This window comes from Hyaloscypha bicolor, assembly GCF_002865645.1.
Source record: "Hyaloscypha bicolor E unplaced genomic scaffold K444scaffold_174, whole genome shotgun sequence".
Taxonomy (NCBI): domain Eukaryota; kingdom Fungi; phylum Ascomycota; class Leotiomycetes; order Helotiales; family Hyaloscyphaceae; genus Hyaloscypha; species Hyaloscypha bicolor.
Genome location: NW_020194676.1, coordinates 8588 through 25935, shown reverse-complemented (window position 1 = coordinate 25935; position 17348 = coordinate 8588). Strand labels below are relative to the sequence as shown.

The 17348-nt window shown below is 31.4% G+C and overlaps 4 protein-coding genes across 4 annotated transcripts; 2 read left to right on the top strand and 2 right to left on the bottom strand.

Moving 5' to 3' along the window:
* Positions 1–1691: 1691 nt before the first annotated feature.
* Positions 1692–3011, top strand: K444DRAFT_647250 (thiamine diphosphate-binding protein; the record flags this gene model as incomplete). Its single annotated transcript, XM_024885307.1, has 4 exons — positions 1692–1735; positions 1772–2272; positions 2329–2894; positions 2974–3011. The coding sequence occupies 4 exons, from the start codon at positions 1692–1694 to the stop codon at positions 3009–3011; spliced, it is 1149 nt and encodes a 382-aa protein (XP_024729369.1).
* A 375-nt stretch (positions 3012–3386) lies between these two features.
* K444DRAFT_706312 (putative cytochrome P450) lies at positions 3387–5676 on the bottom strand (the record flags this gene model as incomplete). Its single annotated transcript, XM_024888128.1, has 12 exons — positions 3387–3585; positions 3638–3954; positions 4025–4125; positions 4175–4313; positions 4373–4409; positions 4465–4558; positions 4616–4817; positions 4866–5021; positions 5076–5116; positions 5168–5211; positions 5260–5422; positions 5487–5676. 12 exons carry the CDS (start codon positions 5674–5676, stop codon positions 3453–3455), a joined length of 1617 nt encoding a protein of 538 aa, XP_024729368.1. The 3' UTR covers positions 3387–3452.
* A 525-nt stretch (positions 5677–6201) lies between these two features.
* K444DRAFT_543382 (acetoacetyl-synthase) lies at positions 6202–8409 on the bottom strand (the record flags this gene model as incomplete). The annotated part of the gene is made up of 4 exons (XM_024875962.1): positions 6202–6634; positions 6689–6980; positions 7035–8103; positions 8179–8409. 4 exons carry the CDS (start codon positions 8407–8409, stop codon positions 6202–6204), a joined length of 2025 nt encoding a protein of 674 aa, XP_024729367.1.
* Positions 8410–8854: 445 nt separating this feature from the next.
* K444DRAFT_543379 (FAD/NAD(P)-binding domain-containing protein) lies at positions 8855–10338 on the top strand (the record flags this gene model as incomplete). The annotated part of the gene is made up of 3 exons (XM_024875961.1): positions 8855–8981; positions 9047–9965; positions 10026–10338. 3 exons carry the CDS (start codon positions 8855–8857, stop codon positions 10336–10338), a joined length of 1359 nt encoding a protein of 452 aa, XP_024729366.1.
* Between the last annotated feature and the right edge of the window lie 7010 nt (positions 10339–17348).

Below are 17348 nucleotides of genomic sequence, written 5' to 3'. Positions count from 1 at the left end.
TGTCTCTAGAAACTAGTTTAAGAAAACTGAAGGTATTCTATTAGGAGTGAGATTTAGGAAATAGCAGCCTAATGATCAAGTACCCCGTGTCGTTCAGAATTATAGGAGAGACACAATGTTTTTCTGGTAAAAGGTAGTGAAAGAATCCGTGTTTTTGAAGTTCTCTTCGATTTTCTTTGATATTCGAGATTAATGGCACAGGATACCTCCTACTGAGACGGAATTTCTGTCAGTTTGCTCGAATGTGGCTTGCACACTTATCCAATTTGTTTTGGTTGAAACTGAGCGCAAACTTCGAAAATTTTGGGGGACGAACACCCAACTCACTATATGCGAAAGGCCTAATTGAGGGATATAATCGATTCAAATGTCTGTTCTCAAATCCGCAATCCAGTTTCAGCTCACAACACAACCGTCATCATCACTTGGCGTATGTTCCAACGGCCCTCCTGCTATTACTCTTATCTTCGGCACAAGAATTAGGAAAACTCCATTCCCCTCAAATGGCCAAAAGTCTTCCATTTTCGGCTTCATTCCCAGCATCCAGCATGAGCGCTACAGATAATTTGATCAGGATGTAAAGTGTCCTTTAGCCCACGCAAGCCCAAGTCTTGTCAACACTGCAGAGTCTAGCTCTTCCTAAGCCCTGCCTCCTTCATTCTACAATATAAACCGTATCCGGTCCGAAAGGTATTGCTCGCGAATCCCCCTCTAGTACATTCTATTCAACCTGATGGCCATTCCTGAGAGTTCATATCCACTCTCTACACCGTGGCCATCCAATTGCTAACCTATTGACGTTTTGTTCTCTGAATTCTTACTACCAGCCATCGGACCCCACTTAGAAAAGCGATATCATGGCCATCAGCCTCTCTCATGCTTCTCTTCTCTGGTCTAGTCCTTTCCGAGATTACTCTCTCCATATTCGGTCCCATTTTAGAATACGGCTGTCGGTGGTTTGCCGCAATTTTCAGTGGCAGAGCCAGTACTGTGGCCCAGATGCGCCGGATACAAGATCCCCTCTTGAACACTTCCGCACGCGGCCGAAGAAGGTGCTTTGAGTTACGGACTTGTTGCGGCCGGCGGGGTGAGAGCTCCAGTACCGGTATACGCTAACGCTCCATGGAGGAAGAAGAGAGTACTAGCGATTGAGGATGGCAGTATTGTGCACAAGGAGTTGAAAGAGCAGCTTCATACTACGGTCAAAGTGGATATTAATGCTAGTTTCTTTCAAATCTCCTTATTTGTAAATTCAAGTCCCACCAGCCAGACCACGATACGGTCTACCAAAAGAACCCCACGGCGGCACATAACAAGCGTGCTCAACGCACACAGCTACGGCCGGATCTTCGATCACCGAGACAACCGAGCAAACGACAACACCCCTTCTCTCACCCGGAGGCACATAGGGCGATTCGCAACCGTACACGGAGAAAATTTCGGAATCCCAGGATCCGAACCGCCAAATCACAGCGCACCTGTGCCAAAAGGAAGCCTGTTTACGGCTGAATTTTCGAACCTCCAGTCTCGGTTTCTATCCCGGGAGGCCGTAAATCCCTGTCGAGGGTGTCCTTGGCTGGGTGAAGGGGTGCCAGGTGAGATCCAGAGCTGTTGGGGAGCTCTAGCTGAATCAGCAATCCTAAAAGATTGAATAATGTTCGTCTTACAAAATATACAATTAAGTACACAACATGGCTCTTATGCCTTGTTCTTTGAGGAAAGCCTTGCGGCCCGCGTATTCGCAAATTCTATTACGCACCTACATTTCAAGCACTTCTGCATCAAAAACACCGCTGCTCAATGTCCCAATTGATTTTGGCCGGACACCTCTCCTTCACCACGTTCAATCAACGTATGTCAATAGTCCGGAGTTGCCACAAGATACACTTACGAGACGGATGAATTTATATCAAGCGGTTAACAATGGTCTTCGAACGGCATTAGATGCTTCGAGCAAAGTCCTGTGTTTTGGAGAAGATGTCGCTTTTGGTGGCGTATTCCGTTGCACCGTTGACCTCCAGAACGATTTTGGGCCAGATAGAGTCTTCAATACTCCTCTAACAGAACAAGGCATTGTTGGGACAGCAATTGGTTTGGCTTCTGAAGGCATGAAACCAGTTGTTGAAATTCAATTCGCCGATTACGTCTTCCCAGCATTTGATCAGATTGTAAATGAGGCATCAAAGTTCCGTTATCGAGAAGGATCTACTGGTGGAAATTGTGGTGGAATGGTAATTAGAATGCCAACGGGTGGTGTTGGACACGGTGCACTGTATTTAACCACGAACACTAATGGATGTCACCATCATGCTGATATAATGGGCACAGATACCACACTCAGTCGCCCGAGGCGCTTTTCTGCCATGTCCCTGGATTCAGAGTCGTCGTTCCCCGCTCCCCCACCCAAGCCAAAGGGCTCCTCATCGCCTCGATTCTCGACTGTAACGACCCAGTAATATTCATGGAGCCCAAAATCCTCTACCGTGCTGCCGTCGAAGAAGTCCCTGTACAGTCATACACTCTTCCAATTGGCAAAGCCGAGATTATAAAGCCGGGAAATGATTTAACTATCATTTCTTATGGCCGACCTCTCTACACATGTGCTGCCGCAATCGAAGCAGCAGAAAGAGACTTCAAAGGTATGAGCATCGAGCTTATTGATCTGCGAACTATATACCCGTGGGATAGACAAACTGTATTGGAAAGTGTCTTGAAAACCGGAAAAGCAATTATCGTACACGAGAGCATGGTGAACTTTGGGGTTGGTGCTGAAGTTGCTGCGACCATTCAAGATAGGGCATTTTTGCACCTCAAGGCTCCGGTGAAACGTCTCGGTGGTTGGACCACTCACACTGGACTAAACTGGGAAAAGTTTATCTTTCCGGATGTAGCAAGTAAGGACACCTGTGCTATCTGTTTGCACCTCTCTCTCTCTGAGAAGTGTCTGCGGGAAATATTAACATCTTTTACTAGGGGTATACGATTCAATTGAAGAGATTCTTGGATATTAATCAAGCCACCTCCAACAATAAAGGCGAAGACAATAAAAAAAATCCAAGTTTGAGTCGCCACTCTTGATCCAGACGTTCTAGGTTGGCAGTGCAGATTTAAGCTCAGTGTAAAATTTTAGTCACATGGGTAGACAGCACTTGCAATGAATCCGTAAATTTTGCATACGATTCTCAAAGAGAATTGCCGCAGAACTTGACTGATGGAATTGCTGATCAATATGGACATCGTGATGCTGTGAAAACTCATTTGTACCGAAACTCTTCCTTGGAGATTGACACTGGATCAATGAATCTACAACAGCGCTGAAGTTATGGTGGATTATGTTTTATTACGTCCCATGGGTATTCAGCATAGAAAAATTAATTATGCTCCTTGTTCAAGTAGGTTCCTAGGTAGTCTGATCTGCGCTTACAAAGACTCGTCATATTATACAAGTTGCTCTACTTTCCTGGGAAAACCTTCTCAAAGAATTCTTCCGTGAAGTTTCCTTTCTCGTCTAGATCACTTTGGGCATCTGCCCATGCCTCTGCAATAATAGAGGCACGCTTTTCGTCCCGTGGTCGGATATCACACCTAGATTCAACTTAGAACCTCTTGGATCAGACCCAGTTGAAGAACAGCTTACAGAAAAGGTGCTGGCTGGACAATGAGGCCTGACGTTATAGCATCGCGATCAATGGGAATCAAGTCTCCAGATGCGTCCTTGCGGCGCGAAAATTGAAAGCCCCAAAGCATTCTAGAGATGGCAATGAACAAACCCCGTTGTGCGACATGAAAGCCCGGACAAACTCGTCTGCCAGCGCCAAATGTGAAGTTGGAACGCTTCGTGGCCTCGGGGTTGATTGAATTGCTTTCAATGGCGGTGAACTCAGCGCTATGGCGGGATGGATCGAAGTCGCGAGGATTCTCGTGGGTTTCGTCGTCGTTGTTAAGAGTCCATACCTAGGCACATGGGAATTCAGCACAGGATTCAAAGCTGACAGAGAGACATTAGTGAGAAACATTCACATACATTCATCATTATAATGGCCCCTTTAGGGATGATATACCCATTGTATACGTCATCTCTTGTGACACAATGCGGTACAGCAGCAGTCAGGGTGGTTGGCATCCCTACAATCTTGGTTAACGATAGAACTGAGACCAAGAAAGATGGATGTACAGCGGAACGACTCCTCGATAATCCCACGAACATAAGGGAGGTTTTCTCGATCCTCCCATTCGGGCATTCTATTAGATCCAACCACTTTGTCAATCTCGAGCTGAGCTTCTTGTTGCACTTTTGGGTAAAGAATCATAGCCTGAGTTGCGTTGTCAGCAGAGGAAAGCTAAGTCTTGGGCAATGAAAAGGACTCTAAACCTTCACAAATCCCAGTGCAGTGTTCCACTGGGTGTCCCTAGCGATGTGTCAGCACCAGGGGTTAACGACATATTAGTAGCTGGGTTTCTTACGTGGCAGCCCCAAACCCATGCGCAGCATTGTTTGCAATTTCTATATCACTCATCCGGTCTTTATCTTCTGCAAGCAACATATCTCGAATGAAGCCTTTCTGTCATTAGTTATGAAGTCATAGATATGACACCACTCTATAGATCAACTGACTTGGGTATACTTTTCCCTTAGCAATGTTTTCTTTGGCAATACCCAAAAGGGAGAAGAAAAGCCTATTTTCAATGGTATTGATCTCAAGGAGCTTCGTCTTGAGTGAACTGAACCGAGCTGGCATGATCCGATACAAAGGTCGCAGGAAATCGTAGAAATCTACCAATTGGAAGTTCTGAGCATCGGATGTTTTTTCCATCCACTATGAACAAAGTCAATGATAGAAGTAAGCGTAGACAGGCCTACATACATCCATCAAATCCTTCACATAACCATTTTCGGCAGTGGATGTTCTCATTCCATAGAGAACAGTGGAAGCCACGCTCGTAGTGTATCGTTGTAGATGATCAACGTATCGGCCTGGGTCATGTAACAAATCATTCATGAGCTGCTTGCTATCGAATACCTATTCCTGTTTTCAGCTGTTGAGCACAAAATGAGCTAGTTCGATGTAGCTCACCTGGTACGGTATGTACTGATTTGCGACTTTCGTGTTGAGACCTCGTAGTTGATCAGAATAATTTTGAATTCATGATCTTAGATAGCACTTACGAAGATGATACATTTTTCTTTGCCGCCTCCAAGTATCATCATTACTGTAGTCACATTAGTACTGATTAGATTCAAACCGTCAAACATCTTACTTTCGGAAAGCGATATTTCGATTTCCCACAAATTCGCGAATATAGGTATCTGGCCTGGCGGAATATATGTTGCTTCTCTTCTCAATCAAGTCCCTTACTACAGTGGCATCGTTTAGGAGTATGAGATTTGTGCCGCCTAACTTCAGTGATACAATAGGACCGTCTGTTCATTGGATGTTAGGACCTAAATAAGACAACAGCCACTAAGCCCCGAAGCAATTACTTACACTGTTTGCTCATTTTGTCAAAAAATAAATGTAGGTCTTTGCTTGGAAGCTGGAGTAAGTTTCCCAGCACTGGTATCGTCGGTGGGCCTGGCGGGAAGTTTGTTGGGCGCGTCCCATACCGAAACACTTTAAATGAGAAAAATGTAGCGAATGACAATGCAACAACCCAGTATAAAGTTTGGACACTCATATTGCTAATCGTGTCGGTGTTCACGTGCGTTTGTGATAACGAGAAGCTTGAGGAACGTTCACGCAAGAGTAATGCCTTCAGGTCGGTGAATCTCCTGAGATTGCCAATCTTGTTACCATTGGATATATTTCGAAACAGTGATATGCATTACTGTGTTTTGCTGCATGTTATTTCCATCATTGCGTTCGGAGTCGGGCGTATCGTTTGCTCCAAATATTTCCCGATGTATCCGGTGAAGAATTGCCTGCCGGACCATGTGCAACCTATGCAAAATTTTGCTCGGTACATATCCCGGGAAAATAGGCCACTCTATTCCGAGATATGCACCCATCTCTAGGTGACGCAAAATCTCCCCGTTTTACCATAGAATATGCGTGTCCTCGGCATCAATTGATCACTGGAAAATTCCATATAATGATTTAGGTTGAATGTCAGAGGAAACGAAAACAGCATTGACGCAGTGATTCAGGTAAATGACTCGGTATCTCAGTCATTCAATGGAGTTTTAGACTCGTAGCACGACAATCACAGTTTTGGAACCACTCGATCTTCATCCTTTGCAGCCTTTTCCAGATCGAAGAATCTCTCGTAAATCACCAGACTTTCTGGATTGACAACAACACTACTTTTCACTTTCCTCCCATTGACGATATTCTTCACCAAAATCTCTAACTTCTTGCCCACGATCGAATAAGGAATCGCATCTACGTAGAACACGTATCTAGGGACGTGCCTCCGAGTCAACTTCTCTCCGATCTCTTCCTTCACTTGGTCTTTAAAAACTTTTGTCTTTTTGACACCAGCTTTTAGCTTGACGAAGAGAAGGACAGATTCATCTCGATCCTGAGGTCGTCGCTGGCCAACGCATACGCTGTCATCGATTTCGGTGAAGTGCCTGATCACGTTGTAGATTTCTGCAGAACCGAACCTTACGCCAGCTGGATTGAGGACTCCGTCTCTGTGTGGCCAATGAGTGAACGCAAATTTAAAGTAACAGGAGATAAAAACTCACGATCTCCCTAGCATCTGTATTCCCCGAGTCCTTTGCCCAATTCGAATCAAGTCACCTTGAACCCACACTGTTGTCCCAAACATGGAAAAGTACGAGTTTTTATACGCACCCTCTCCGCCGTCGCCCCAGAAAGTTATAGGCTGGCTGGGAAAAGGCCGCTTGCACACCAATTCACCTGGTTCTCCTGACTGGATTATTTGTCCGTCAGAATTGAGTACATCGACGGCCATGCCGAGTGTTTTGCTTTGGATCTCATCCGCATGGAGAGGGAGCAGTGGGTTGCCGCAAACAACTTACCACCCAGGGTTAGCATTTCTTTGGGTTTAAAAGAAGAGCATTGACTCACAAGCGCATGAGCAGTCCGTTCCTCCGCTTCCTGATATTAACTGGACGTCCTTCGGAAATCCATGCTTATAAAACCGTACAGCAACATCCATCGGCAGCACAGAGCCAGTGGACGAGACTTTCCGCAAAGATGACAGATCGATATCGGATCTCGGCCTACTCCCACTATCCTTCAAGTCTGTGAGGTACTTGGCAGAGGTTCCAAGAACTGATACCTTCAGTTTTGAGACCAATCTCGGCAGGAAGTTAACGTTGGGATACACCGGAGAGCCACTATATAGGACAATGGTCGAGCCGGTCCCGAGAGCGGAAATGATGAAAGCCCACATGATCCACGCTGTGGTCGTATACTGAAAGAGGATATCACTTGGTAACAGCCCGATATGCAGCTCATAATCTTTCCTAACTTGCAGCAACACGCCGCCTGCGCTATGTAGGATGCATTTGGGAAAGCCGGTGGTTCCAGACGAATAGAAGATGAAGGCTGGCTGGCTAAATGGCAGCTGCAGAAATTCGAGTGGCCGACCAATTGCAAAGGATAGAAATGTGCTGTAATCAATTGATTTCTTGACGGAATTAATTTCTAACATCCGATCTGAAGGCGTGAATATGATATTTATCAATGACTCGTCCTCTGCCAGAACTTTGGCCCAATCACGCACGGTAGGAAGAAGGTCATGCCGCTTTCCATTGTAAATTGTCGAACTGTCCGCGAAGACTACCTTTGGGCGAATTTGGAGCAGTCGATCTAGAATCCCTTTCGCACCAAAGTCTGGAGATATCGAAGACCAAATTCCACCCAATGATAGGGTAGCCAGGCACAGAGAAATTGAATGTTCGGTGTTTGCAATGACTGCTGCGACACGATCGCCTTCTCCGACTTCCAATGACTTTAGAGCATCTGCTCTCTGCTGCACACGGCTGTAGAGTTGCCCCCATGTGATAATATTTGTTTCCCAAGATCCTTCACGAGCCTCAATAAGCGCTGTGGCCGTAGAATTGCGCTGGGATAGAACACTGCCAGCGAAGTTCAGCTTCGCGGAAGGGAAGAATTTCGGACTTGGGAACATCTTTCCGTAATGCTATAGTAGTGTCCTCTCAATTAGTAAACTTGTCCCAGCTACTGACACTCATCAAATACTCACAGGCTCGAAGGCTTTGGTTGGCAAGACTGACGCGCCCAGGTTGAGAAATTCGAACAGCATCATCCAGAAATCCCCTGTTGTTTCTGGATCCACGGACCAATCGTGAAGGTCGTGATAGGTGGTAAAAATACGACCAGTTTTTTTGCTGACCATGTCTCGGAATTGAGCCATTGGAGACTTTGTTAAGTCATCGTGAGATGGTGTCCAGAGAGGAATTGTGTGGCTCTCCATATTTGCAACGAGAGCAAGGCACTCAGTCGTTTCTAATGATTTTCCTGTGAGGTGGCATAATGAGATTATTTTTCATGTTAAAGAAACTCGCTCTGCGGTTGTAAGAGCTTCGCAGCATGAGGTACCTTCCTACCTCGTGTACTTTCGGCCTCCCGGGATTCTTTTCGTTCGGCCCGAAATGCCGCACGGGGATCCACACGTATTCACGCCCCTTCACGGCCGGTGGACCATCTTCGCTGGGAGATGCACTGGGGCCGCAATTGGTGCTCGGTGCCCATTGAGATGTTTGAAGAACTTCCTGTACAGGCTGAAGAATAAGAATCGGCCTGGTAAATAGCATATTCCTCATTTGACTTATCTGGGGCAAATTTACAGCCAGTTTTTGGGAAATCTGCTGAGTAGCTACCGTCGATTATCGCTCACCCCTCTACCTCCTGCCTCCGTCATGGTGGAAACTGTTAGTGCAATTGTCGTTGGCGCGGGTTTTGGTGGTCTGGCTACAGCTATTGAACTGAGACGAAAAGGGTGCAAAGTCAAAGTCTTTGAAGCGGTCAAAAATTTGGATAATAAAGGTTCGTTATTTTGGTTTCACTTTCAGACTTTCTAGTTTGGTGTGCTGATCATGGTCTCCTTCTAGGAGATGTGATTATGGTTGGGTCCAACGCGACTCGGATCATGGAGAAATGGGGTCCAGTGCTTCCCGGGGTGGAAGAGTTAGCAGCTCAGCCAGATACCATGCGTATTCAAGATCAGAATGGGAAAATCCTCTTCAACCAACCGCTGCCTGCAGACTATGAAGGCTGTCCAAATTTTTACGCAAACCGCGGCCGGACTCAAAGATCGATGTATGAGTATGCTGTATCCTTGGGAGTTGAGTTTGTGTTTGATGCACGCATCTCCGAATTCCTCGAAACCGAAACGTCCGCTGGGGTGATTTTGAATGGCAAGAAATACGAAGCGGACTTCGTTATCGGAGCGGACGGTGTCCACAGCAAGGCGAGGGCTGTCGTGACAAAAAAACAAGAAAAACCTCAGAAAAGCGGCTTCGCAGTGTATCGCTCATGGTTCCAACTGGAAGGCCTGCGCGAAAACCCAAAAACCGAATGGATCGCAGCATCTGAGAAAGACTTGCTCTTAGTTTGGATAGGCAAAGACACACACGCTATTGTCACCACTAATACCAAGATGAAGAGCATCACTTGCTTTGCGACTCACAAGGATGATTCAAATATCGAAGAGTCATGGAACTTACCTGGAAAAATTGAAGACATGCTCGCGGCGGTCGAAGGCTGGGATCAAGTTCTGCTTGAAGTTATCAAACAGATTCCACCTGAGGTACTGATTGACTGGAAACTGCTGTGGAGAAATCCAGTTAAGCAGTGGGTGTCGGAAGGAGGGCGACTTGCTCTGGTTGGGGATGCTGCGCATCCACATCTCGCAACTTCAGGAACTGGTGGTGCTCAAGCTATTGAAGATGGAGCCACAATTGGTGCCTTGATTGATATCAATGGGAAAGCAAATATTCCCCTCGCATTGAGAGCTTACGAAAAACTTCGGTAAGTCTCGCGCCTTCATATCATGCTTTACACCAGAGGATGCTAACGTTCTGCGGACAGTTTTGAAAGAACAGCTCTGACACAACGCATGGGCTGGGAAACCCGTCACCGCTGGCGTCAGACTGATTGGGAAATGATCGCGTCTAATCCCGAGTTTCTGAAGCTCCCGCAACCAACTTGGCTGAATGCCGCAGATGCTGAAAAATATGCGTATGACAACTTTGAAGCTGTGAAGTCCAATTTGGAGACAGGAAGTCCCTTCAAGTCTACTAATATCCCTGAAGATCATGTCCATGTTGATTGGACGATCGAGGATATGATGGCGCGGGAGGGGGAGCAGGTCGGTGTTGAGTTCTATCAGGTTCAGGATTAGTGATCGCCTCGCAAGTATTTCATAGCACCTAGCAAAATTGAAGACATGATTTTGAGAGGAGGAAGAGAAAATCATCTTATAGCGGTAGCTCGAGAAACTATTTAGGCTGAGGCCCATATATATGAATTTAACTTAACTAGCCAGAGAGGTAATTCTGGGAGTTCTAAGCCTTATATAAAGCAAGTATACTTTTTCTCTTTTTATAGTAAAGCTATTTATATATATAAATTTTTTTTTAATAAATTATTATAACTTTTAATTATATTTATAAGTTTATATTAATTTAATTATAAATATATAAAGACTTATAGTTCTAAAACTTTTTATTTAAATAAATAGCTTTTTAGTTTATATATTAAATTTAATATTTATTTAATATATATAAAATATTATAAAAGCTTTTTTTTTAAAAAAACAAAAAGAAAAATATTAATTTATAAGCTTTATTTATAGTTTTTATTGAATTCTGATTTATATATATAAAGTTCTTTTTTTATAAGCTTTTTTAAACTTTAGTTATATTAATAATTCTTTTTTTAATTTTTAATATTATTTATAAAACTTATATATAAAAAGTATTTATATAATAATTAATAATTTTAAATTAAAACTATTTTTAAAAAATGAAATTTGAATCTAAGCTTTATAAAATATTTAAATTATAATAATTAATTCATTTCTATTATAATATATAAATATTAAATATTAAATATTAAATAAATAAATTAATTTTTTATAAAATTTTAAATAATAGCTAGTAATGATTTTATTATAATTTAAAGTTCTTTTAATCTTTATTTATATATATATTTATATATATTTTATATATATTTTATAAAAATTCTTTTAGTTTAATATTTATTTATATAATATTAATTTTTTATAAATTATTATTATTTTTAATTATATAAATATATAGTTATATTTATAAGTTTTTTTAAATTCTTTTTTAAATTATATATTTGTTTTATTTTTAGAAGCTATTTCAAGTTTTATTATTACTTATAAAACTTTTAATTATATTTATAAAATAGCTTTTTTTTTAATAATTTTCTTTAATAAATATAATAAATTATATTTATAATTAAAAGATCTTTTATTAAAATTATTAAAATTATATTTTATATATAAATATAATATTATTATAGAACTATAAAATTTTATTTATTTAAATTAGTAAAATAGTTATTATTTGGAAATAAGAATTATAATACTATAATATTAATATATAAGTTCTAAATTTATTAAGTCTAATAAAAACTAATTACTAGTTAAATTATTTATAAAATATAAAGTTATATAATTATATTTTATATTTTATATTTTATATTTTATATTTTATATTTTATATTTTATATTTTATTATTTATATTTCGTTTTTCGAATCTTATAACTATATATATAACTTTTAAAGAAATAATTATATTAATATTAGAACTTTTCTAAAAACGTAAAAAATAATATTAATTCTCTAATCCGGTCTAGTATTATATATTTAGATATCCAGATATTTTTACTAAAAAAATCTCTATATATATTCCTTGTTTTATATATTTTTATTTTATTTTATTTATATTTGATTTATTTCTTTATATCTAATTATATAATATTTATATTAATAAAATATTTAAGAATATTTAATAGCTTTAATTTTATTATAGAATTAATAGAATTCGAAAATAAAACTTTATAATATAATATTTTAAAATATCTAAAATATCTAAAATATTATATTATAAATAATAAAATAATTAGTAAAATTATAAAAATAGATTTCTAGTTTATTTATATTAGTTAAGCTAAATAAAAATAAATTTTTTATAAATATAATATAAAATTATATTTATTTAATTAGTATTCTTATTATTATAAATCTAATAAAAAATATAAATCTAATATTAAACTAGATATTAATTTAATCTTTAATAATTTTATTAAATTTAATATTATTATTAGTTAATTATAAAGCTTGGAATTAATTAAAACTAGTAATTAAAAATCTAGAAATTCTAGTATTAATTATAATTTTATAAAAGTAATAGATATTATATTTAGAAATATTATTTATTATAAAAAGATTTAAATATTTTTTATAGCTACTTCTATTAATAATTTCTTAAATTTCAAGATATAGTTTTTATTTATTAATTAATATAAAAGAAAAAGAAAACTAAGATTATTTATAAGAATATTAATTATAATTATTAATATAATAAAAGTAGCTAAAAGGCTTTTAATTAAAATAAAATACAAATCTAAATATTAATTCTCTATTTCGTTTATTAATATTAAAAAAGCCTTAAAAATATAATTATTTTTATTATTTTTATTATTAGTTATAAATAGCTATTACTAAACTCTTTATTAAATTAATAAAGATTTCGGATTTTAAATTAAGCTTATTTAGTTTTTTTCTCTTTAATATATATTTCTAAAAATAGTATTTGGGTTTTTTATATATAAAATATAATTTATTTAAATAGTTATTATAATTACAGTATTTATAATTATTTAAATAGCTATTTAAAGTACTATAATTATAACTAGAATTATATTAATAATTTTAAATAAATAATTATTTAGCTATTTTTTAAAATAATATTATTAATTAGTAAAAAGAATTTTAATATTAATTTATTACTTTTTTTTATAAATAATAATAAATAATTAGAACTTATTAATAAATTAACTAAGATTAGAAAAAGAATTCGAAATTATATATTAATATATTAATATATTTTAATAAAAAATAATAATTTTATTATATAAAGATTCGCTATTTTCTAAAGCAGATATTAAATTATTATAATTATTATAATAATAGTATTTTATTTATTTAAATTTCAATATTAGAAACTAAAGCTTTTAAAAAAGCTATAAATATTTATATAGGTCTTATTATATATATATTAAAAGAGCTAGTTATTATAAAAGTAATTTTATATTAATTTCTTTATTATAATAGAAAAAGCTCTTATTAATATCTTTAATAAATTTTTTATATATTAGTAAATATTAAGGAAAATAATAAGTTTTTAATTAAAATTATTATTAATTCTATTATATTTTTATATTTTATTATATATTTTTATTATTTTTCTAATTAATTTAATATATTAATTTCTTATAATACTATTATTAAAAAATATATATAATAAAGTAATAAATCTTATTTAAAAGTTTTATCTAATAATAATAATAATATTAATAGTTTAAATATATATATTTTTTTCTAAATAATATTAATTAAGAATTATATAATTATATTTAATATAAATACTATTATATTATAATATAATTTATAATTAATATAATTCTTATTAGTTTAATTTATGAAATATTTTAAATTTAAATTTATTAAAAACTTTTTTAAATAATTCTTAAAAATTCTTATTAATTAACTTCTTTATTTTATATTAAAATCTTTTAATATTAAAATAATCTAGAATTTTCTTATAATTAGAACTAGTTAAATTAATATTATTTTTCTATTTCTTTATTTATTTATATTTATTTTATAGATTTATTATATTAAATCTTTAGGATTAAACTTTTTCTAATATATATATATAATTTAAAATAAAAAAAGTTTAAAAGAAAAATAGTTTATAAAAAGAATTTAGTAATAAAAGTATTTAGATATCTAGATATTTAGATATTTAAATAACTAGATATTTAATAAAAATATTAAAATAAATATTTTACTTTTAAAATTTTTATTTATAAAAAGAAATTTAGGAAATAAATTATTATAATTCCGGAAGAGTTTAAAGCTTAAGAAACTTGATTTAATTATAAAATCGAAGTTATAATTAAAGAGTTTTAAGAATATATATAAAATATATATTTTAAAAAAAGAATTTTATAAATATAAATATTATATAAAAAAGAATTATTTTTAAAAAAGTAGTTTTAAAACTAAAAGAAATTAATTTTAAAAAATAATAAAAGTTAAATAAATAAATAAATAAATAAATAAATAAATAAATAAATAAATAAATAAATAAATAAATAAATAAATAAATAAATAAATAAATAAATAAATAATAAATAAATAAATAAATAAATAAATAAATAAATAAATAAATAAATAAATAAATAAATAAATAAATAAATAAATAAATAAATAAATAAATAACTAATTATTTATTAATTAATAAAAACTAATTCTTTTTAAACTATTAAATACTTTTTTATAAAATTAATATTATTAAAAGCTATTAAATACTTCTTTTAATATAATTATTTTATTTCTAATTTATAAATATTAATTAATTAATATTAGTTTATTAGAAATATATAATATAATATATAATATATAAATTAATAAAATAGATAATATTTAGAAATAAGAATTATAGTATTATAGTATTAATATATAATTATAAAATCTATTAAGTTTAATAGAAACTAGTTATTAATTAAATTATTTATAAAATATAATATTATATAAGTATATTATTATTATTATTATTATTATTATTATTATTATTATTATTATTATTATTATTATTATTATTATTAGATTTATATATTAGTATAAAAGTTTTAAAAACAAAAATATAATAAATCTAATAATAATTTTAATTATAAATTTATTATTTTTCTTCATATTTACTAATATATAAAGCTTTTTTTATTATATTAAAAGAACTAGTATAAGATTACTTTTATAATAATTAGTTCTCGAACTATATATATAAAAAAGCTTTAGTTTTTATTATTAAAATTTAGATAAATAAAATATTATTACTTTAATAATTATAATAATAAAAGATTCTAAAAAAATAATATTCGAGCTTATTTAAATACTAATTAATAATTTATATAAATTATAATATAGTTTTGTTTTTATTTTATAAAATACTAAATTCTTATATAATAAAATTATTATATTTTATTAAGGTTTACTAATATATTAATATATAGTTTCGGACTTTTCTAATAAACTCTAATTATTTATTATTATTTATAAGAAAAAGTAATAGATTAATATTAAAATCTATTTTACTAATTAATAATACTATTTTTAAAACTCTTTAAATTATTATTTATTTAGAAATTATTAATATAAATCTAATTATAACTTCGAAATCCGTAATAACTATTTTATGTCTTATAATTATAATAATTATATTCCGAAGCTATATTTTATATATAAAAAACTCAAATATTATTTATAAAAATATATATTAGAAAAATATATATTAGAAAAATAAAAAACTAAAAAAACTTAATTTAAAAATAGAAATATTTACTAATTTAAATCCCGAAATTTCTATAATTTTAATAAATACTTTAATAATATTTATATATAATATATTACTAAAATTAAAAAAGAAAATAATAATAGAAATAGTAAAAATATACTAGAAAATAATATTTTTAAAGCTCTATTAATAAAAATAAATAAAAGAAAAAAATATTATTTAGATTTCTATTTTATTTTTATTAAAAGCTTTTTAGCTATTTTTACTATTTTTATTCTTATTATTTCTATAACTAATATTCTTATAAAGAATTTTATTTCTCTTTTTTTTATATACTAAATAATAAATAAAAACTATATTTTAAAATTTATTAAATAAATAGAAAATATTTAAATATTTATAATTAATAATATATTAAAATATAATACTTATAACTTTTATAAAATTATAATTAATACTAAAGTTTCTAGATTTTTAATTACTAATTTTAACTAATTTCAAGTTTAATATTAGATTTATATTTTTTATTAGATCTATAATAATAATAATACTAATTAGATAAATATAATTCTATATTATATTTATAATTATTATATTTATATAACTATTATAGTTATTTATTTATTAATAAATTCTAAAATATATTAAAATAAGTAGGCTATAATATTAATATAAAAGCCTTTAAATATTTTATAAAATATTATAAATAATACTAGAAATTTAGATAATTATTAGAATAATTTAAGTTTAATTTAAGAAATAATATTAGCTTTAATTACTTTATTATTATTAATATTTTCTATATTTATAATAAGCCTATTTTTTATATTATTAATAAAAATACTTAATATTAAACTAGTTAATAGCTTTAAAATATTAGTATTTTATATATTTAGAATATTTTAAAATAATATTAGATTAATACTTATTTAGGCTTTTCTAATTATAGTAAATATTAAAAAATAGTTTACTAATAAGAAATTTATTTAATTTATAAATATTATAGGAACTAAAATTAAAACTATTTTTATAAAAGCTTATAATTTTATTAGAATTATAAAATATTATTATAGTTTAATTTAATATATTTATTTTATTATTATAATTAAAATTAATAAAATTAATAAGAATATTATATTTTAAATAGCTTTTAAAGCTATTAATAAATTTATAGAATTTAATAGTATTATTTTAATTCTTTTAGTTTATAATACTTTATTTTAAATAATTAAATATAATATCTTATTACTAATTATATTATAATAATTTATAATATTTAAAAAAGTAATAATAAGAATTTAGAAGCTTTAAGCTAAATACTAAATTATAAATATTCTAAATATTCGAAATAGTTCTAATATTACTAATATTTATAAACTTTTTTAAATTTAAATATTTTTATATAATATAAAAAAAATACTAATTACTTTAGTAATTAGGATATACTATATAAGCTAGTAACTATTAATAAAAAGAACTATATACTAGTTCTATTATATAATAATATTATCTTTTATTTAATTTTTATAAAGCTTTTTTATATAGAAAATATTAAGATTATTATTAATAGTTTTAAATTTAAAACTATTTCTAAACTTTATAATAAAACTAAAATTAATATAAATATAATTTCTTTTATTATTCTTACTATTTTACTAAAATATAATAGAAAATACTTTTATAAGAATTCGAATATTATAATATTTTTATAGAATAATAACTTATATAAGAACTTTTATTAAATTAAAATTACTAGTTTTCTAAAAAAGAATATATTTAAGATTATTTCTAGATTTTAAA